Here is a 21,986-nt window from a genome sequence, read left to right as displayed (position 1 = left end):
TATAGAGGGAGGGAGAGAAGGGGGTTCAAAGAGATATACATATGCTGGACTGGGGGGAAGAAATAATGGGTCTGAAAATAGAGGAGAGGGAGAGAGATGATGGACAATGGGATTTAGGGAGGGAAGGAACAGAAAGGGAGAGAAGTTGGACACCAGGGATGGTGTGGAGGAGGGGATAGAGTTACTGGATAGGAGGGTAGTTGGGAAAAGAAAAGGAGAGATGGTGGACTCTGGGGTGGTGGGGAAGGAGGGAGAGATGCTGGATGAAAGTGTAGTTAAGAAAATGTGGATCTGTGGAGGGAGATGAAAAAAAGGAAAGATGCCAGACCTGGGGAGGGAAGTGAAACGGAAGGGGAGGACAGAGATGGCAGATGGATGGTTAGCACGGAGAAAGAAGGAGACCCTAGCAACCAAGTTATCAGAAGACAACCAGTGCCTGGGACCAACAAGATTTGAATAATGACCAGACAACAAAAGATAGAAAAACAAATTCTATTTTCTGTTTTGTGATTACAGGATGTCAGATTTGAAACGTGTATCCTGCCAGAGCTGGTGTTAGATCGCAAACGTGAGCTAGGATTTAACAGAGAGAGAAAAAGTATTTTTTGTTTGTTTATTTTGTTTACACCACAGCGCCAGTGTGGTTAGGAGAAGGCAAAGGGGGTGAAGAGGCTATAAAATAAACCCACCAGGATGTTTGAAAAAAAACCACACAATTGGGCAGGAAAATTGAATCGAATCGAAAAACCAATTCATTAGGCTGAATCGAATCAAATCGAAATTTTTTTTCCTGAATCGGGCAGCACTAGTGCACAGTAATAATTTGTTTACCTTTTTAAAAAATCTTTTTATAGTTCATTTATATAAATAGTAATAAGTTATAAAGATTCAAATACAAAAAGCTTGAAAAACGGAAGCAAAAAACACGTAGCTCTAACGCCAGAGAACACTACTGGAAGAGATCTGCCGGTACTGAATACATTTATTCTTTTCAATGGCGTTCCTCAGTCTCTCACAGTAAGCAAGCAGGTCCACGACAGAGCCAAAAACCTCTCCAACAAGCACTTGTTTCACCAACAGTCCTTCGATTTCTTCAGGGATTCTCAAATCAGCTTCCACCAACCAGAGATTCTTAAAACCAACTTCAGACGTGCACAACGGCACAGGTTAACCAGGAAATAAAAATAGCAGGCTGAGGACTTACTTCCGGATGTCTCATTTCCGGTCTAACATCAGCTGTTAATAAAAAGCACACCACTCGATTTTTTGATTTACTCCAAATGGCCATAATGTATTTTGGAAAAAAAATCCACCTTTATTCATATTGGTGTAATTTCTTTCTTTTATTCCCACGTCTCTCTGAAAAAGGAATATGTTCAAGCACAACACATTTGAATTCTGTGAACAGATGTTTCTCTTTAACACAGTGTCTAGTTAGCAAGTCCACTTCTTTTTTGTTAGAGATATTAGATCTATGCTCAAAGATCCTTGTTTTAAAACTTCGTGATGTTTTCCCAATATACATGAGCTTACAGGGGCAAATCACCCCATAGATCACCCCTTTTGTATTACATGTTGTTAAACTTCGAAAGGTAATAGACTTTTTTCCTGGGAGCTGAACAATAGAGCCCTCTAACACATGTTCACAAGCAGCACACTTACCGCATTTAAAATGACCCACCTCCCCAACCCTAGAAATAGTTTGTCCTGAAGATTACGGTTCCTGGAAAACGCAACTGTACAGAGTGTGAGAGTGGAGTCAGTTCAGCGAATGGCCACCAGGATGGTCTCAGGACTCAAGGATCTCCCATATGAGGAACGTCTAGGTAAGTTGCATCTATACTCTCTTGAGGAATGCAGAGAGAGGGGAGATATGATAGAGACGTTCAAATATGTAACTGGCCATATTGAGGTAGAAGAAGATATCTTTTTCCTTACAGGACTTACGGCAACAAGAGGACATCCGTTGAAACTCAGGGGTGGGAGATTTCATAGCAACACTAGGAAGTATTTTTTCACTGAAAGGGTGGTTGATCGTTGGAATGATCTTCCACTTCAGGTAATTAAGGCAAGCAACGTGCTCGATTTTAAGAAAAAATGGGATAAGCATGTGGGTTCACTTCGTGGAAGTGCTTAAGGAGGAGGGTCCTTAGAGTGGGCAGACTTGTTGGGCCAGTGGCCCTTTTCTGCCATCATATTTTATGTTTCTAATCAGAGCCCTGGAAGCACTCTTTCTTCTGTAACGTGGGCCAAATGCTCTTAATTTTTTTTCTAATGCTTGTGCTATAGAGGAATATCTGAGAATACAGGGAAAGGATCCCTTCTCTTCTGGCTTCTTCTGATAATTAAGGAGTTGTTCCCTAGGACTATTTTAGCCCTACGGTACGCTTTTTGAATAATATGGGAAGGATAATCCCATTTTTGATACTGAGTCTTCAGGTGTTGTGCCTGATTGTGAAATTGTTTAGATGAAGAACAAATACGTTTATATCAAAAAAATTGGAAGGTAGGAAGGTTATTTGTAAGTGTACTTGAGTGTACTTAAATATTGTAAAAGTGTGTTACGATCAGATGGCTTAAGGTAAACTGCTGTCTCAAAACACTGAGAGCCCCAGATGACTTTCACATCCAAGAATACAATATCGGTAGTAAGGAACTTCATTTCAAATTGAATTGCTGAATGACAGGAGTTTAAGAACCGAAGAAATTCTAAAAGTTCAGCTTCAGACGATTTCCATACAAAGAATATGTCATCTATAAATCTCTTCCACAAAAATATGTGACAAAAAATCGAGATTGATAAACCCAAGTTCTTCAAAGGCTGCCATAAATAATGGAGTGGTGTGCTTTTTATTAACAGCTGATGTTAGACCGGAAGTGAGATATCCGGAAGTAAGTTCTCAGCCTGCTATTTCTATTTCCTGGTTATCCTGTGCCATTGTGCACGTCTGAAGTTGGTTTGAAGAATCTCTGGCTGGTGGAAGCTGATTTGAGAATCCCTGAAGAAACCGAAGGACTGTTGGTAAAACAAGTGCTTGTTGGAGAGGTTTTTGGCTCTGTCGTGGACCTGCTTGCTTACTGTGAGAGACTGAGGAATGCCGTTGAAAAGAAGAAATGTATTCAGTACCGGCAGATCTCTTCCAGTAGTGTTCTCTGGCACCAGAGCTAAGTGTTTTTTGCTTCCGTTTTTCAAGCTTTTTGTATTTTGAATCTTTATAACTTATTACTATTTATACAAATGATAAAAATGAACTATAAAAAGATTTTTAAAAAGGTAAACAAATTATTACTGTGCATAGTAGTGGGGTTTTCCCCTCTTTAGATCTTTTACATTGTGCTGTGGGTGGGAGTTTTTTGCCAATGACAATAAGAACGCCAGCTGTAAATCATCAACGATTGCTGCGTGATAATAGTTTTTGAGGCTTTTTCTCCACCTGTTTTGATTTCAATGTTAGATCTTAGAGAGGTAGTCCACTGCTGGGAGTGGCATTTTTCTGTAATTATTGTTTAATTGTCACTACAATAGTGTTCTTGAGAGATGTTTAAATACCTACGTAATGTAAATGTGCATGAAAGGAAACTCTACAATGAGAAGGCATAGGTTGAAGTTAAGAGGTGATCGGCTCCAGAGTAATCTAAGGAAATACTTTTTTACAGAAAGGGTGGTAGATGCATGGAACAGTCTCCCAGAAGAGGTGATGGAGACAGAAACTGTGTCTGAATTCAAAAAGACCTGGAATAGGCACGTGGGATCTCTTGGAGAGAGAAAGAGATAATGGTTACTGCGGATAGGCAGACTAGATAGACCATTTGGCCTTTATCATCATGTTTCTATATTTCTATGTAACTTTTTAAAAACTTTGGCCATAGATTTTCATATGTTGCTGCAGAATTTTCAGTCATCTGCTGCTGAAAATTATGTCTTTTTGCTAGGCCATCTTTTATTAAGCTGTGATAAAGGTTTCTACCATGGCCCAGGGTGCTAAATGCTCTGACGCTGCTCCAACACTCATAGGAATTCTATGAGGGTCAGAGCAGTGTTGGAGCATTTAGTGCTGTGGTAGAAACCTCTATCGTGGCTTAGTAAAGAGGGGGCGGGGATAATTTGATACCAAAGAGTTATTGAAGATTAATGATAAATATAATTACAAATCACATGTCTTGCCAATCCTATGCCAAAGAGAAACTATGACACTATAACATCATTGACAGTTTGGTAATTATAAGCCATGCTGGGATAAATCAAGACCAAGACAATGTTCACCGCCTAGAAGATCGATTGGGCAGTATATAAAATTTTTAAATAAACTTGAAGGTCTGAAGGTCTAATAGTGATAAATTTAACAACAGAGTGATACCCTGGTATGATACAATACCACTCGTAGCTTGATAAAGCCTCTTTTGCATTTGCATTTTAGAGGCTGGAGGACACAGTACTGAGCCCTGAAGCTTCCAAAGAGTACAAAATACTGACAGTCCGAGAAGGAGAAAGGGGGACACTCACACCTGTCCCTGTTCGAATCAGGCAAATCATTACAGACAGCCTAACTGAGGAAGGCATACAAGGTATGGTACCAAATGCATCTACATAAGAACATAAGAGTTGCCATACTGGGACAGACAGAAAGTCCATCAAATCCAGTATCTTCTTTCCAACAGTGGTCAATCCAGGACACAAGTACTTTGCAAACTTCTAAAATAATAAAACAGATTTTATGCTGCTTATCTTAGAAATAAGCAGTGAATTTTCCCAAATCCATCTTAATAATGGCTTATGGACTTTTTTTTAGGAAATTATCCAAACAATTTTTAAATCCTGTTAAACTAACTGCTTTCACAATATTCTCTGGCAACGAATTCCAGAGTTTAGTTACATAATTAGGGGCATTTTCAAATCACTAAGATGTCCAAAAAATGGCATAAATTGACACTTGCATGTACTAATCACCAGGGCGTCCAAGTTCCGATTTTCAAAAGTGTCTTTCTGGATGTTTTGTGAGACATTCTAGCCACTGTGTGCCCAAAACTAAAGGGGCCGTGTTGAAGGCGTGTTATGGGTGGCTTTGGGCAGGCTTAGATTGGACATCTTACAGCAATAATCAAACCTTTCCCAAGATGTCCTGGATGGAATTTAGACATTCTAAGCTAGACTAGTTTTAAAAGTGTCTAAGTGCCATAGAGATACCCAAACTGACCAGGTGACCACTGGAAGGATTAAATTATAACCCCTTACACTCCCCAAAGGTCATTAAATCCCTTCCACCACACAAAGATCTGAATGAAATAGTACATACCTTCCTCTAGAACAGCAGCATCTAGTATGGGAAAGCCTAGCAGAGCTGCATGCAAGTGTCTTAAGTAGCCTGGTGGGTGTGCTAGTGATTATTTTCTTTACCGTAGAGAATTAATATATGTATTATTAGACATAGCATAAAAAATATATCTAAATAAATGAATGTGCTCAGTGAAAGCCAAAAAGCTTCAGGTATAAGAGCCATGGATGCTGCCATTCAGGTTTTAAAACATCACAGCACCCTTTTTGCCTATGATTAATCTGATATTTTTTGAAAAGATAAGCAAAAAAGTATCTATAGTGAAGGGTTACTTATCTTTAACAGCTGAGAATCTACTCCATTCGTAGCTCACAATACTCCAAATCCTTAACATGCTCCCCAATTGTGTGTTGTAGTCCAAAGTCAAGTTCAAACTCAAAATCAAAATCATAAAACAATAATCCATGTAATATAGTTTTTTAAAACAAAAGTAATCTTCAATATCCATAGCCTATATACTACAGTCTTCCTCAACCCCTGTACGTGTTTCTCCAATCGCTTCTTCAGGAGGAATGATAACCAGCAATTCTTTTCAAACATCAATGAAAGCTCCACACTGGACAAACATCAAGCTCAGAATCCACTGTCAGCTTAACTGCCAAAAGATGCCGCCAGCTGAACATGTTTGCATAGATAACTTCATTTCCAAAAGGTTAAAAACAAAAAAGAGATACAGTCCTCAGGATGGCTTCTAGTTCATTGCAAATGAAGGTCTCCAATTGCAGAATGGTGACCTCATTGTGAGATCATGAAGGTGCACCTGGAAGGTAGAATGCCACAATTAAAATAGGGATATGTGTTGGGGGAGCTGACCATACTTGGGCTAGAGTAGTTGCTCACGCTGGCGAAGATTTTAAAGAGGTACGGGGAGATGGAGAAGGCAGGGTGTGAGCGTGGCATGGGGGGTGGGGTGGAGAGTTGCGGGCACCTCCGTCCGGGGTGGTCCACCCCCCTTACTATGCCAGTGTCTAGGTGATAACCCTAAAGGTACGTTTTTGATAAAAAGGATGATAACCAAGTAAGTACGGTTCCAGAAATGCCTAAAGAAAGGAGAAAGGAGCAAAAGATGATTTATCAGATCAAAAGCTGCAGAAAGTTCATCACTTAGCAGTGCAGCTAAAACTGTCTCTGTGCTAAAGTGAGATCTAAAACCTGATTCTCTAGAATGCAATACTAAAGTTTTTTCAGTGATGTGAGTTGTATAAATACCACCTTTCTAAAAATTTAGATATGTAACATAGGTTTGATACTGGATGAAGGACAATCTAATATAATAAAACCCTAAGCGCGCATGCGCACTCTTACCTGCGTGCTTCCGTTTTCCATTTTCCATGATCTGTAGGTCCACGGCAGGCAAGAGTGTACATGCGCGCGTTGACTCCCTCCCTCCCTCACTAAGATTGCCGCCGTCGTCGCCCCCTCCCCCCCATGCACCCTTTACCGGCGCACACGAATCCCCATTGACATTCCCACCGCGAGACACACAAACCTCCCAGCTCCAGCAGCGCCGCATCACATTAAAGACTCAGCTTTGCAGCCTTCCAATACTCTGATTTCCTCTGCCGCATCTCTGATGACATCATCAGAGACGCCATCAGAGGGAATCAGAGCATGGGAAGGCCGCAAAGCAGCGTCTTTAGTGTGATGCGGCCACTGCTGGAGCCAGTAGGTTTGACGGTCGTCTCGCGGTGGGAGGGTCAGTGGGGTCGGTTGCACAGCGGCGATAGTGGCGGGGGGGAGAGGGTTCTACTGCACAGGGGGTGGCTGGCAGGCAGGTACTGCACATCATTTTGTAACTGCAATGCAATATGGCAGACTTCAGTTTTAGGCCATTTTACAAATATGTGACGAGGGACCGGGGAGCAGGGAAGAGGTGCTGCTGGCAGGGGGGGAGGGGAAGAGAGTTCTACTGCACAGGGGTATGGCAGGCAGGCAGGCAAGCTGGCTTCGGAGGGTTGGGGTGGTACAAAGTAAGGAAAGGCAGTGAGGGGGAGCAGGGAAGAGGTGCTGCTGGACCAGGGGAGCAGGGAAGAAGGGCAGGGGGAGCACGGAAGAGATGCTGCTGCACAGGGAAGTGGGTTGGGGGAGGGAAATGCTGCTGCTGCTGCACAGGAAAATGGAGGGGGAGGGTATGCTTCTTCTGCTACTGCACAAGGAAGTGGAGCGGGGAGGGAAATGCTGCTGGTGAAAAAAGGGGGCTGGGGCTGAAAGGGAAAAGATGGGAGAAGGGGGCTGGGGGGGAAATGGGTTTGGAGCTGGAGCTGGGGCTGAAAATAGGGGACATGTGAGGGAAGGAGGCTTTACTAGCACCCGTTAATGTAACGGGCTTAAACACTAGTAATGTATAAGGACGGAAGGGTCTAGAGTTGATTTCTTTATGATAGGACGAGCAATAGCTGTTTTTCACATAGTGGGGAAATGCCCTGCTGATAAATTAAGATTAACTGTAGATAGAATTATGGGAAATAAACCCAATTTTGGCTGGTACTTGCATAGGTTTTGTTAGCTGAATATGGAAGGGGGGTAATTATTTACTTTGGATATTAGTGTACTGGCAGGTTGATTAGCTGCATTAGCACTTACACTATTCATTGCCAATGAAAAAAGAAGTGGTTTTCCTTAGCACAGCAGCAGATGAATCCAGAGACTAGTGGGATAGCTCACATCGACCAGCAGGTGGAGATAGAGAAACTGATTAACAGGTGGTCTTATAGACTGACATTCCTCCTGTCCATTCAGTTTGCTCTATCTCCCAGCAGGGGTATTCGCTATTCATCTAGCTCCTGGATTCTGGCTGTGCCGGTGACTTCATAGAAGTTTCATAAGAACATAAGAACTGCCATCTCCGGATCAGACCTTCGGTCCATCAAGTCTGGCGATCCGCACACGCGGAGGCCCTGCCAGGTGTACACCTGGCGTAATTTATAGTCCACCATATCTTTATATGCCTCTCTTAAGGAGATATGCATCTAGTTTGCTCTTGAAGCCTAGGACGGTCGATTCCGCAATAATCTCCTCTGGGAGGGCATTCCAGGTGTCAACCACTCTCTGAGTGAAGCAGAACTTCCTGACATTAGTCCTGAACCTGTCCCCCCTTAGCTTCATTACATGTCCTCTAGTCCGTGTCAATTTGGACAGTGTAAATAATCTTCTCTGCTCTATTTTGTCGATTCCTTTCAGTATTTTGAAGGTCTCGATCATATCCCCACGCAGTCTCCTTTTCTCAAGGGAGAACAATCCTAGTGTTATAAGTCTATCCTCATATTCCAGTCTCTCCATACCCTTCACCAGTTTTGTTGCTCGTCTCTGCACCCTCTCCAGCAGTTTTATATCCTTCTTTAGGTAGGGAGACCAATGTTGGACGCAGTATTCCAAGTGTGGTCTGACCATTGCCCTATAAAGCGGCATTATAACTTTCTCCGATCTACTCGAGATTCCTTTCTTTATCATGCCCAACATTCTATTTGCCTTCTTCCCCAGAGTTGCACCTGACATTGTATACTCGTATTCCTTATTTTTATTGCCTAAATGCATTACCTTGCATTTCTCCACATTGAACTTCATCTGCCATTTCTCCGCCCATGTTTCTAACCGACACAAGTCGCTCTGGAGTTCCTCTCTATCCTCCTGCGATCTGATTGCCCGGCATAGTTTTGTATCGTCTGCAAACTTGATGATCTCACTGGATGTTCCTTCCTCCAGGTCATTGATATAAATATTAAAAAGGATCGGCCCAAGTACCGAGCCCTGGGGTACACCACTAGTCACTTTCTCCCAGTCGGAGAACTTCCCATTTATGCCCACTCTCTGCTTTCGGTTTTCCAGCCATTTGCCTATCCATCTTTGTATATCTCCCTCTATGCCTTGGCTTTGTAGTTTCCTGAGAAGTCTTTCGTGTGGAACTTTGTCGAACGCTTTCTGGAAGTCCAAGTATATTATGTCCACAGGCTTCCCACTATCAATTTGCTTGTTTACGGTCTCAAAAAATTGGAGTAAATTCGTCAAACATGATTTCCCTTTCCTGAATCCATGTTGACTGGGTTTCATCAAGTCATGTGCGTCCAAATGCCGGACTATGCTATCCTTGATCAGTGCTTCAACCATCTTGCCGGGGACCGACGTAAGACTCACAGGCCTATAGTTGCCCGGTTCCCCTCTCGATCCTTTTTTGAAAATTGGCGTGACGTTCGCTATCCTCCAGTCGTCCGGTATCTGTCCAGTTCTGATTGTCAGGTTTGCAAGTTTTTGCAATAACTCTCCGATTTCAACCTTCAATTCCTTTAAGACTCTCGGGTGAATTCCATCCGGTCCAGGGGATTTGTCACTTTTAAGTTTGTCGATCTGATAGTATATCTGGTCTAAGTCCACTTCAACTGTGGTGAGGCTGTCTTCTATTTCTCCTGGAAACACTTTCTCCGCTTCAGGTATTGTTGAGGTGTCTTCCTTCGTAAAGACAGACGCAAAGAAGGAATTTAGTTTGTCTGCGATTTGTTTATCTTCCTTGATGTACCCTTTTCTTCCCTGGTCGTCCAGGGGTCCCACTGCCTATTTTGCAGGTTTTTTCCCTTTCACGTATCTAAAGAAGGGCTTGAAGTTTTTGGCCTCCTGGACTATTTTTTCCTCATAATCCTGTTTGGCATCCCTCACCGCCTTGTGACATTTCTTCTGATCATCTTTATGTTTGTTCCAGGCTTCGGTTGTCATTATGCATTTCCATTTTTTGAAAGAGTCCTTCTTTTCTTTTATGGCTTCCTTCACCTGTATGGTAAGCCATGCCGGTTCTCTTTTGCTCTTTGTTCTCCGATCTTTGGAAATCCTCGGAATGTAGAGATCTTGTGCTTCTGTGATAGTATTTTTCAGTAGGGACCATGCCTGATCTACCGTTTCAAGTTTGTCCACCATCTTCTCTAGTCGTTTTTCTACCATGGCCCTCATGCGATCGTATTTACCCTTTTTAAAGTTTAAGGTGGTGGTTAAGGTTTTGGCATGTTTCCCTTTCCCGATGTCAAGTTTAAAGTTGATTACATTGTGATCACTCGTTCCCAGTGGAACCACGACTTCCACTTCTGTTATCGGTCCCGTGAGGCCATTTAGGACCAAGTCCAAGGTGGCGTTGCCTCTTGTCAGCTCTTTTACCATTTGTTCCAGGAAGCAATCCCCTAGCACCTCCAGGAACTTGGCCTCCTTGCCGCAGTTGGAGGTTGCTAGTTTCCAGTCTATCCCTGGGAAATTGAAGTCTCCCAATATAATTACTCCTGTTGAGAATTTTTCTCTTCAGAGAGCAAGGGGTGTCTGGCTCTGCGGTGCCAGCTTTGGGAGCTACACCTGGGCCCACCCAGGTCCCTTCTCCACCCTCCCCTCCAGTGGATTGAGGGGTTTCCTTTGGGCTCTGATGAAATTTATTTATTTATTTTTTTTGTCAAACTGGAAAGAAGAAAAACAGAGTCTCACTGTGCTGTGCTGTGCCTTTGGTCAGCTTACAGTTTACAACTGCCAGCCTTAACTTGTTCAGGTTATGATAGGTGGAAAGTTTGGGTAAGTTGAAGTTACTGGTTTGTGTGTGTGTAGGGCGGTGGCCGGATTCCTGTTGTTTTTTTTGTTGGAGGCAGCTTCGTTTGTTTTCGCGGGCTTTCTCTGTGAAAAAAAAACCAATGGCGGCTGAATCCGTTAAATGGTGTTCGCGCTGTGGGAAGCGCAGAACACCATCGGGTTTGTGTTCCGCCGGCTGTGCGGGTTCGCCAGCTGAAGACGCGCTGCTACCGGCCAGTGCTTTTGAGATTTCCCGTGCTGGGGAGGCGCGCTCCAGCTCCTCTCCCCTCGCGGTCGAGTCGGCCACACTTCAGAGCGCGGCTGCATCTGAAGGGAGTTTGGCGGCGGTTGGAACGTCGGGAGTGCTGGGGGAAGGCGCGGTTTCGCTTCCCTGTGCGGTACAGGCCGGGCCAGCGGAATTTGGGCAGGACTCATTTTCGCCCGCATTTGTCATGTTAATGCACCGTGCCTTCCTCTTGCAGAGCGCTCAGCCGGCTCAGAATATTCATTTGCTGCCTACTCTGGCTGCTCAGCCTACATCTTCTTCTCCTGCTCCTCCTGCCAATGTTTCACAGACGGTGCAGGCTCAGGCGGCGAAGCGTTGCAGACTTGCGCCCGCGGATGAGGGGGACCCTGCCTCAGCTTCCCCCTTGTCTCTGTCTCTTCCGGAGTCGTTGGAGGACGGGGAGGTGACGGAATGGGACGCGGAGGAGCCGATTGGTAGGGATGTGGATGATCCTTCTGCGCTCCGTCTTTTTCACAAGGAAGAACTTTCCTCCTTAATTTGTAAGGCTTTGCAGGGCTTGCACATTTCACAGGAGGATCCACAGGTTTCTGGTTCCGCGAACCCCCTGATGGCAGGGACGCGGAAGCCGCCTAGATCCTTTCCGGTTCATGAAGCCATGCAGGAGCTCATTGCGACGCAATGGGACACCCCTGAGGCCAGTCTGCGGGTGTCGAAGGCCATGCGACAGTTGTACTCTATTGCTCCGAAGGAACTGGAGAAATTTCAGACACCTAGGGTTGACGCTTTGGTGGCCGCTGTCACCAAAAAGACTACCTTGCCTGCGGAAGGGGGTGTTGCGCTGAAGGATGTCCAGGATAGAAAAATTGAATCTTCGCTTAAAATGTCCTTTGAGGTGGCGGCGGTCACCTTACAAGCTGCGGTTTGCAGTTCTTATGCTGCGCGGGCTTGTCTACAGTGGTCTCAGGTGTTAGCGGATAATATGATGGAGTCCGGGAGTTCTGTTCCATCAGAAGTGGCAGATCTGGAGTCTGGTCTGGCGTATTTGGCGGATGCCTTGTATGATATTATTCGCGCTTCTGCTAAACAGATGTCTCTGTCTGTGGTTTCTCGCAGATCTTTGTAGCTCTGTCATTGGGCGGCGGATGCGGCGTCCAAGCTTTGGCTCGTGAAACTCCCTTTTAAAGGTCGGCTGTTATTCGGGGAGGATTTGGATAAGTTGGTGAAGGATTTTGGTGATACCAAAACACAGCGATTGCCGGAGGACAGACCTAGGCCGCCTTTGAAATCCTCGGTTGCAAGACCTCGCTTCCGGGATGTTAAGAGATATAGGCCGGGTAAGCCGTCCTTTCAACCCTCTTCCGGGTCCTTCGCGAATTCGAGACCTAGATTTCCACAACGGAGTTCCTTTCGTGCAGCAAAACCCCAGCCAGTTCAACCGGCCTGTGCTCCAGCAAATCGCAATCCACAATGACGGGGTCTCGGCTCCCTCCGCCATTCCCTTGGGGGGGCGGCTGTCTGCCTTTCTGGTGGAGTGGGCCAAGAAAACATCAGATCAGTGGGTTTTGGACATTATTCGAGACGGTTACAAGTTAGAGTTTTCCTCTCCCGTCGCAGATTCTTTCTTGGTCTCCCCGTGCAATGGAGGGGCCAAAAGAGACTCGGTACGCCTCACTCTTCAGGGGCTTCTGGAGCTGGGGGCTGTGGTGCCGGTTCCCCCGGAGAAGATGGGGCTCGGCAGGTATTCCATTTACTTCATTGTGCCCAAGAAGGGGGGGTCAGTAAGACCAGTGCTGGATCTCAAGCGGGTCAACCGATTTCTCAGGGTTTGACATTTCCGTATGGAGACGGTTCGTTCAGTGATTGCGGCGGTTCAGCCAGGGGAGTTTCTCACTTCCCTAGATCTCAAAGAGGCTTACCTCCATATACCCAGATGGCCTCCGCATCAGAGATTTCTTCGGTTTGCGATCCTAGGCCAACATTATCAGTTTTGGGCGATGCCCTTTGGTCTCGCCACGGCTCCACGCACCTTTTCGAAGGTGATGGTAGTGGTGACCGCGTTTCTACGAAGAGAGGGGATTCGAGTACACCCTTATTTGGACGACTGGCTGATCCGCGCCTCTTCCAGACAGGAGAATCTGTCGGTTACTCAGAGAGTGATCTCTCTCCTTCAGTCCTTGGGGTGGATCATCAACTTTCCCAAGAGCTCTCTGTCCCCGTCCCAGTCATTGGAACATCTGGGAGTGAGGTTCGACACTGGTCTGGGGAAAGTTTTTCTGCCCCGGGACCGGGGAGAGAAGTTGCAGTCTCAGGTTCGTCTGCTTCTCCGGTCGCCCAGGCCTCGCGTTTGGGATTATGTGCAGGTTCTGGGCTCGATGGTGGCGGCTCTGGAGGTGGTGCCTTGGGCTTGGTTCCACATGAGGCCGTTGCAGATGTCTCTTCTTTCCCGGTGGTCCCCGGTGTCTCAGGGCTACAATCGCCGTCTCCAGTGGTGTCCTCAGGCGTCCCGTAGCATGCGGTGGTGGCTCAGCGAGGTCCATCTGTTCCGGGGCATGCCTCTTGCGACGCCAGATTGGGTCGTGATTACGACGGATGCCAGTCTTCTGGGCTGGGGAGCCCAGTGTCTGCAGGCCTCGGCGCAGGGTATTTGGTCCCTGGAGGAGGCCCAGTGGTCGATCAATATGCTGGAGTTGAGGGCAATCAGGCTTGCGCTTCTGGCGTTTCAGTCCATGATTCAGGACCGTCTGACCAGGGTCTTTTCGGACAGTGTCACGGCGGTGGCGTATATCAATCGCCAGGGGGGTACCAGGAGTCCTCAGTTGGCCGACGAGGCGATGGTTCTGTTTCGATGGGCGGAGGTTCATATTCCTCTTCTCTCGGCGGCGCACATTGCGGGTCACGAAAACGTTCAGGCGGACTTTCTCAGCAGAAATCTTCTCGATCCAGGCGAATGGGAGCTGTCCGCTCGGGCATTCGATCTGCTGGTCCGGCGGTGGGGTCTTCCGGAGATGGATCTCATGGCCTCGTACCGCAATGCGAAGCTTCCTCGATTCTTCAGCAGACGCAAGGAACAGGAGTCGGAGGGGGTGGACGCGTTAGCCCTTCCGTGGCCTCCGGGTTGCCTTCTTTATGTATTTCCTCCTTGGCCGATGATAGGTTGGGTGTTGCACTGCATCTCTCTCTTTCAGGGCAGGGTGATCCTCGTGGCTCCGGATTGGCCGCGTCGGCCGTAGTACGCGGACCTGATTCAGCTGTCGGCGGGCGATCGGCTGACGTTCCCGGTGACTCCGGACTTACTGACTCAGGGTCCAATCTCCATGGAAGATCCGTCCCACTTTGGTCTTACGGCCTGGCTCTTGAACGGTCGCGGCTGAGGCGCCGGGGCTATTCGGAACAGGTTATTTCAACTCTTCTTCAAGCCAAAAAGATTTCTACATCTGCCTCCTATGCTAGAGTATGGAGAGTTTTTGAGTCTGGGTGTAGGGGGCAGGGTGTTTTGCCCTTCCAGGCGTCTCTGTCGGCTATTCTTTCCTTTCTGCAGGAAGGCGTAGCTAAAGGGTTGGCCTATAATTCCCTGAAGGTTCAGGTTGCGGCCATTGCTTGTTACAGAGGCCGGGTTTCTCGTTCGGCGCTCGCGTTGCAACCTGACGTGGTTCAATTCCTCAAGGGGGTTCACCATATTCGGCCTCCTGTAAAGCGGACCTGTCCCGCGTGGAGTCTTAAACTTGTCCTTGGGAGATTGCGGGCGGCACCTTTTGAGCCTTTGTCTACTACTACTTTGAAAGATGTCACATTGAAAACGGTGTTTTTGGTGGCTATGGCTTCAGCCAGTCGGGTGTCGGAGTTGCAGGCGCTGTCTTGCTGGGAGCCTTTTTGTGCATTTCGGACGCTGGGGTGTCTGTTCGGACGGTGCCGTCCTTTCTGCCTAAGGTGGTTTCGTCCTTTCATGTGAACCAGTGTTTATTCCTCCCGGCTTTTCGGCGGGAGGATTGGGGGGAGCGCTTCTCATTGTTGCATTTCCTGGATGTGCGTAGGGCTGTTCTGCATTATTTGGGGGTGACTAATGACTTTCATCGGTCGGACCACTTGTTCGTGTTATTCGCGGGCAAGAACAAAGGTATGGCGGCATCTAAGGCTTCCATTGCTTGTTGGGTCAAACAAACGATAGCTTCGGCTTATTTGATAGCGGGGAAGCAGTTGCCAGAGCAACTTCATGCTCATTCGACTCGAGCGCTGGCTACGTCTTGGGCGGAGTCCGGAGGGCTTTCCTTAGAGGAGATTTGCCGCGCGGCTACTTGGTCTTCTGGGAATACCTTTTCGAAGCATTACCGGTTGGATGTGGCGGCCCGTGCGGAGGCTGATTTTGGCGCTTTGGTTATTGCAGAGGCGGCGTTAGCTTCCCACCTGGTTTGAGTTTGCTTTGCTACATCCCACTAGTCTCTGGATTCATCTGCTGCTGTGCTAAGGAAGGAAAAATTATGTTCTTACCTGTTAATTTTCTTTCCTTTAGGAGCAGCAGATGAATCCAGAGCCCCACCCTTTCTGTGGCCGATCTGTCGGTATTCTGTGTGCTGTGTTTCAGTTGGGTTATTGTTGGTAGTTGTGTTCTGTAGTTTACTATTTGATTCGCTACTGGAAAGAAGTTTTTTGGATGCTCATTCTCCTATCTTTGGATGCTTGGGCAAGGAGCATAACTGAATGGACAGGAGGAATGCCAGTCTATAAGACCACTGTTAATCAGTTTCTCTATCTCCACCTGCTGGTCGATGTGAGCTATCCCACTAGTCTCTGGATTCATCTGCTGCTCCTAAAGGAAAGAAAATTAACAGGTAAGAACATAATTTTTCCTTCTGTTCCATCTGCTGGCAAAAGGCATAGACTTTCCTGTCTGGACTGGTCTGGCAGGATTCAAGGAAAGGCATAGCATTAATAGCCCAAAACTCAGATTACGAGAGTTTCTCTACATTTGTGACCCTCCTGCAGACTGAGGACCTCTCAGCATCAGAATTTTTCAGCCAAATTATTATGCCATTGATAATAAGACTTTTGGTTCCTCTCTCATTTATACAGCATCAGAAGTGATGACTTCAGCAGCCAACATGCAAGAGGAAAACCGTCTCTTGCAGCAGGAGCTCTCACGTCTTGAGGACCTGCTTGCCCACACCCGTGCTGAGAGGGACGAACTTACTATCAAGCATCATGCCATTAGTGAGAGGGTAAGTCTGTGACTCCAATCTGTCCTAACTTTTATTGATTTCTCTTTCCCTTATTAGGGAATAATTTCAGTCCTTCAGCTTGTCACCAGCCACTTTTTAATCAGAGTTTAGATGCTGCCTGGTAGCATAATTTAATTATATGAGCTCTTCTCAACTGAAGAAGCTGCTGATGGCCTTTTTATCAATCAATTAAAAATAATCCAACAGTTCAATTCAGACAAACCCCAATGACACCTGCAACATCCTGGTATCTTAAAGTTAGTTGGCTTTTATTGCAAACTGCTCAAAAACACAAATACATTTGGTCAGAATGCTCCCATATTCATAATACTGGATCCCAAGCCAAAACGGCAAGTCTTTGTGGTCTTTTCACTCAAAAGAAAACCAAACAAGAAAGCTGTGCACACCACTTTTAGAGCACTGCTGTGGAGAGCACTGCTGTTAGAAAACATTCACAAAAGAAAAATCCAGGAGCTCAGTCCAATAGAGTCCTTGAAACCCCCAACATCGGCATCTATGAGACAAACTTGTTTTTTTTTGTTACATAGAGCATTTTGGACCCCAGTTTGTTTACAGAAATTAGATAGCTCTAAGTCTAATAGATGCTGGCACTGTCATCTCAAAGCTGGGACATTAGATCATTTACTATTCTATTTTCCATTGATACTTCGCTTTTGGAAATCCATTTGGGGTCAAATGAACAATTTACTGGAAAATCCGGTGGCATTATCATATGATACTGTGTTATTTGGTACATCAATGAGAGCTAAGAGCCAAATATCTTCTAATAATAATAATAAACTTTTGCTCATTATGACAGGGATTGCCATACAGCAAATTATGAAAAACTGGAAAAATTGGGATCAGCTGAATTATAATTTTTGGTGGAATTCGTTATGCCAAATCTTTAAAATGGAGCGAATAATAGCCATACAGCAGAGGCATTTTATGAAATTTAGGGATGTTTGGGAGCCATTAACAAAATATTGTACAGATGAATATTATTTTTTCCCTTTGTTCATACACATCCAGGGTGGGGAGAGGGGTGGGGATAATTTATGTTTTCTTATGCTCAAGAACAATTGTTGGGTATAAGGGGGGAAGGGATATTTGATGTGAATTAGATTTTGATGGAATATTAAGTGATGTTAAAATGTAAAGTGATTGTATTTTATGTTGCACTTATTGAAAGTTTTAAAAATGAATAAAGAATTAAAAAAAAAGAAACCCCGAACAGTTCAGTCATCCAACATCTTATTACTTTGCATAATATCAAATAGCTTCTTATAGCCTCTCTTTTCTATGCTCCATGCCAATGCTTCAGGCGCTGTTGGAGAGTTGTCGAGTGTCTGTGATAATATTTGGAGAACAAAACCCACATACCCACCCTAATAACAGACTTTCCCACAACCTTTTAGCTGTTGGTCTTCAACCGCCCATCAAAAATACTTTCAAACATGTTCTGGTAATGGTTCCTTTAAGTGGCCTCTAGCCAGTCCTTGGGACTCTCAAAAGTGTCCAGTAAACTCAGGCACCTTGCATAGTACAAACTCATCAATGCAAACACTTGCCTTTTCTCTTTAGCTGACTTCTATGTCCTCAGGCTGTGTGTTGTTTATATCTGTTCCAATTTCCACCTCCATGGATATTTTCATGCTTGCCTCTCAGCCTTGACTCAAACGCTTTGTAGTATTGTCACCAATTTCCATCTTCTCTAGAAGCTCTGATTGTATACCTCTCAGCCATGCAGAGTCCCTGGTGGGGGGGTTCTCTCTCTCTCTAACTCATTTTCTCTCGTTTAAAGCTTCTGGGTATTGAGTGTTTTGGGCTTTTTATCTCCCCCTCTGGACATCAGGGAAATAACTCCTGCATGTAATGGGTTTTTCCACCCGTGTGCCTAGTGTCTCCTTGTTTCTCCTAGTTCACTTTTGTGAGGTACTGTCTGGGGAAACATTCTGCTTTCAAGGATAGTGCCTTGTTTTGAATTTCTAACCAAGCCTGTCTCACATTCAGGATTTGGGGAAACAGAGTTGTCTTACATAGCAGGTGTGTGACAGTGTATAGAATGCAAAGCATAACACTAAGTGACAAAGAAACTCATGTTTAAAATAACAATGTTATAATATTTGAGTATGTTGCTGGTTTATTTTCAAGGGTTCTTCTATAAAAAAATTAAATAGTATTCTTACTAAATTTATTTGGCTGGGTAAAACTGCTAGAATTGCTTTAGTATCTTTGCAAAAACCAATTGTGGCGGGTGGGGTAAATTTTCCAAATTTCTATAGATACCATCAAGCTTTTATAATGCGGCAGGGTATGTATTGGATCCTTCCTGAAGTCTTGGAGCATCTTCCAGATTGTCTTTATTTAGAATGGCAACTCATTTCCCCATTACGGTTATGTCATGTGTTGAGTATCAAATTACCCAGAATTTATAAGGACAATAGCATTCTTTTTGCCACATGGAAAACCTTAAAATTCATCAATAACTTAACATCTGTACTGGTACAACAGTCCACGTGTCAATCCATATGGTTGAACTCCATGATTTAAATTGGCGAGTCTAAGATCCTCTGGAAGAATTGGCTGCAGGCAGACATAAGTACATTAGATGATGCATTATCAAAGGGGACAATGCTTTATTTTTCATGACTGCATTTGGCATTACAAAGTCTCAAGCATATAAGTGGTTGCAGTTGAAGCAGGTCACAAACTGCAGACTCCTAAGTACCAGATGCAGAGTAGTATTTATATATTTTTTTCCAATTTTATCTTTTAACTTATACATTTTTCTCTCTAATGTTATCATTGGAAGAACAAAGATTTAGCTAAGAAATACTTTCTTTCCTGCTAAACAAGCAACCATATTGTAATTTTTACCGACCCTCAGTGGCACCACTCAGGACTCAAACTTTTCATTGTCCTGAGCTTTACGTGTCTGCTCGTCACTGGGTCTCATAATCTTTTTAGAGCTAAATATTTTTAGACTTTTTATTTTATTTATTTATATTTTTATATATGTTTTTTTATACTTAGCTTAAAACTGTGGCTAAGTCTGCTTGGCTTGAGATGTCAGCGTTTATAAGGGATGTCCAAGCCGACATGTTTCGCCGAGATAGCTTTTTCAAGGCTTCATCCCTGCAAGTATAACCGGCATAGCCATATGTTAATAGCTTTTATAAGTAAATTTATTTACAAATAGAAGAAAAGCTCTTCCTATAGATAGCTAGCTATCGCTTTACCGACATCCTAGCTTACTGCTTACCTCTTTACCACCGACTACCACTGTAACCGCCAATTCTTTACACCGGAAGCGGCAGCGTTTTTTCATTTAAATATCTAGGGCCATCTGATAAGCCCGAGGATACGTAATGACGTAAACTCCAGCGTAAAAGACAGCCCCGTACAGTTATTTATTAATTTGTATCTTATCTAACAGAATCCTCCATATTAAAAGGTATTCTAAATGCATGGTTAGACTAGCGACATCCATTCCAGTTCATTATTAAGCCCGTAAGGGGATACTGTGTTTAAAACATAGATCCATCGCTGTTCTTTATAATTTAATATCTCTTCCACATTTACCACTCCCTCCCTCCCTTCCGTTAGCTGATCAATTATTCTCCACTTCAACTGGTTTGGTTCATGCTGTTGACGAATGCAGTGTTCTACTATAGGGGCTTGTAACGTTCTAGTTTTAATTCTTGATTTATGCTCATTCAATCTTATATGAATAGCTCGAGACGTACGCCCTACATAGACCAAGTTGCAAGGACAGATCAACACATAGACCACTTTTTCAGTTTTACAATTTGTATGTCCTGAGGCTACTATTCTTTTCTTTGTTTGAGGGTCTGTCCATGTTGTACCCTCAATGGTGTTCACACACCATTGACAACTGCCACATTTACCGTGATTTCCTATTACATTTTTATTTCCTGTACCCCTCTTTTGTTGGTACAATGTTTGGCCAATAGTTTTTCCTCTTTTAAAAGAGAACATAGGAATCTCGGTAAAAATTTCATGAAGTTGTAAAACTGGCCAGTGATGTTTTATTTGGCTTATCAGTTCCTTCCCTGCCTCAGAGTAAGGTAATACACATATAAGTTTATCTATTTCCTCAACTTCAGTTTTTTCCTGCAATAAAAGTTCTCTATTCGCATATTTAGCTCGCATATATGCATAGCGGATAGATTTCTCTGGATAACCACGAGTTTGGAATCTCTCTCGCAGTTCATTAGCCGCTCTCTTAAATTCTTTAATGTCTGAAGAAACTCTTCTTACTCTAAGGAATTGACTAACCGGGAGGTTGAATTTCAGATGATAGGGGTGGTAGCTAGAAAAGTGGAGGAGTGCATTACGGGAAATTGATTTTCTAAACAGTTTTGTATTCAGTTGACTGTCTTGTTTAATTAATTGTATGTCCAAAAATTCAATGGTATTCTCATGATATGTGGGAGTAAACTGGAGATGAGGGTCTCTCGTATTTATCCATCCCAGAAATTGTAATAGTTCTTGTTCAGTACCCTGCCAGAGACATAGAATATCGTCTAGAAATCTTTTCCATAGCAAAATGTGTTTGAAAAAAGTAGAAGGGTAGATTTCATTTTCCTCAAATTTACTCATATAGAGGGTGGCCACTGAGGGGGCTAGAGTCGCCCCCATGGCCACTCCTTGAGTCTGTTGATAAAAGACACCCTCAAATTCAAAATAATTGTTTTTGATCACCCATTGGGTCAGAGTCATAAGAAACTCTGTAGTGATTCTTTGTGTGCCCTCCCTTTTGTTCAATACCTCTTTAACTATATCTAAAGCTCCCTGTTGTGGGATCTTAGTATATAAAGAAACTACATCCAGGGTGACTAAAAAAGTAACAGATGATATTTGAGTATTATGAACCAAAAGTCTAAGAAGGTGGGAGGAATCTTTTAGATACGAGGGGATCTTAACTACTTCTTTTTTCAAAAACACATCTATAAATTTTGACAAGGGTTCTAAAAGGGACCCTCGCGTGTTTACTATGGGTCTGCCTGGAGGGTTCTTTTTGCTCTTATGTATTTTTGGGACAAAATAAATATTAGGAGTTCTCGGATACTTTTCTAATAGAAACTGGTACTCTTTTTTGGTAAGCATACCTTCTTCATAATAGTGAGTCACGAAATCAAAAACATCTTTCATAATTCTTTTCAAAGGATCTTTTAAAAGGGGGCAATAAGCTATAATATCAGCTAATTGACGATTTGCTTCAATTAAATAATCTTTTTTTATCTTGCATGATAATAGCTCCCCCTTTGTCAGCTCTTAAAATTATGCAATCCTGTATCTCTTTCAATTGCATCAAAGCTGTATGTTGTTCCCAGGTTAAATTATAGAAAGTTCCCTTCTTTTTCATTCGTTGTTCATACTGTGAAATCCCTGTGAGAACCAGATCTCGAAAAGTAGCTATGGCTGGGTCTATTAGTCCCGGAGGGATCCATTTTGATTCTTTTTTACAAATGGATATATCACCAGTGTCCATCATATCCCTGTTTTCTTTATTTTGAAAAAATAATTTTAATTTTAATACCAAAAAAGAGTACCAGTTTCTATTAGAAAAGTATCCGAGAACTCCTAATATTTATTTTGTCCCAAAAATACATAAGAGCAAAAAGAACCCTCCAGGCA

At 44.0% G+C, this 21,986-nt stretch overlaps 1 protein-coding gene across 5 annotated transcripts in view; it reads left to right on the top strand.

Moving 5' to 3' along the window:
• Positions 1-21,986, top strand: part of CROCC2 (ciliary rootlet coiled-coil, rootletin family member 2) — a 993,480-nt gene that overhangs the window by 239,246 nt on the left and 732,248 nt on the right. For 3 of the 5 annotated variants that reach the window (XM_033959482.1, XM_033959484.1, XM_033959480.1), the window contains exons 2-3: positions 4,419-4,566; positions 16,177-16,322. In XM_033959482.1, coding sequence (XP_033815373.1) covers positions 16,188-16,322 — 135 coding nt within the window. In that variant the 5' untranslated portion in view covers positions 4,419-4,566; positions 16,177-16,187. Of the gene's footprint in view, positions 1-2,959; positions 3,275-4,418; positions 4,567-16,176; positions 16,323-21,986 lie in introns of those variants that run through there. The other 2 variants (XM_033959481.1, XM_033959483.1) reach the window with 2 other exon arrangements.

The sequence above is a fragment of the Geotrypetes seraphini genome, chromosome 9 (assembly GCF_902459505.1).
Source record: "Geotrypetes seraphini chromosome 9, aGeoSer1.1, whole genome shotgun sequence".
Taxonomy (NCBI): Eukaryota; Metazoa; Chordata; class Amphibia; order Gymnophiona; family Dermophiidae; genus Geotrypetes; species Geotrypetes seraphini.
The sequence above is the reverse complement of the archived record's forward strand: the minus strand, read 5'-3'. Positions and strand labels throughout refer to the sequence as shown.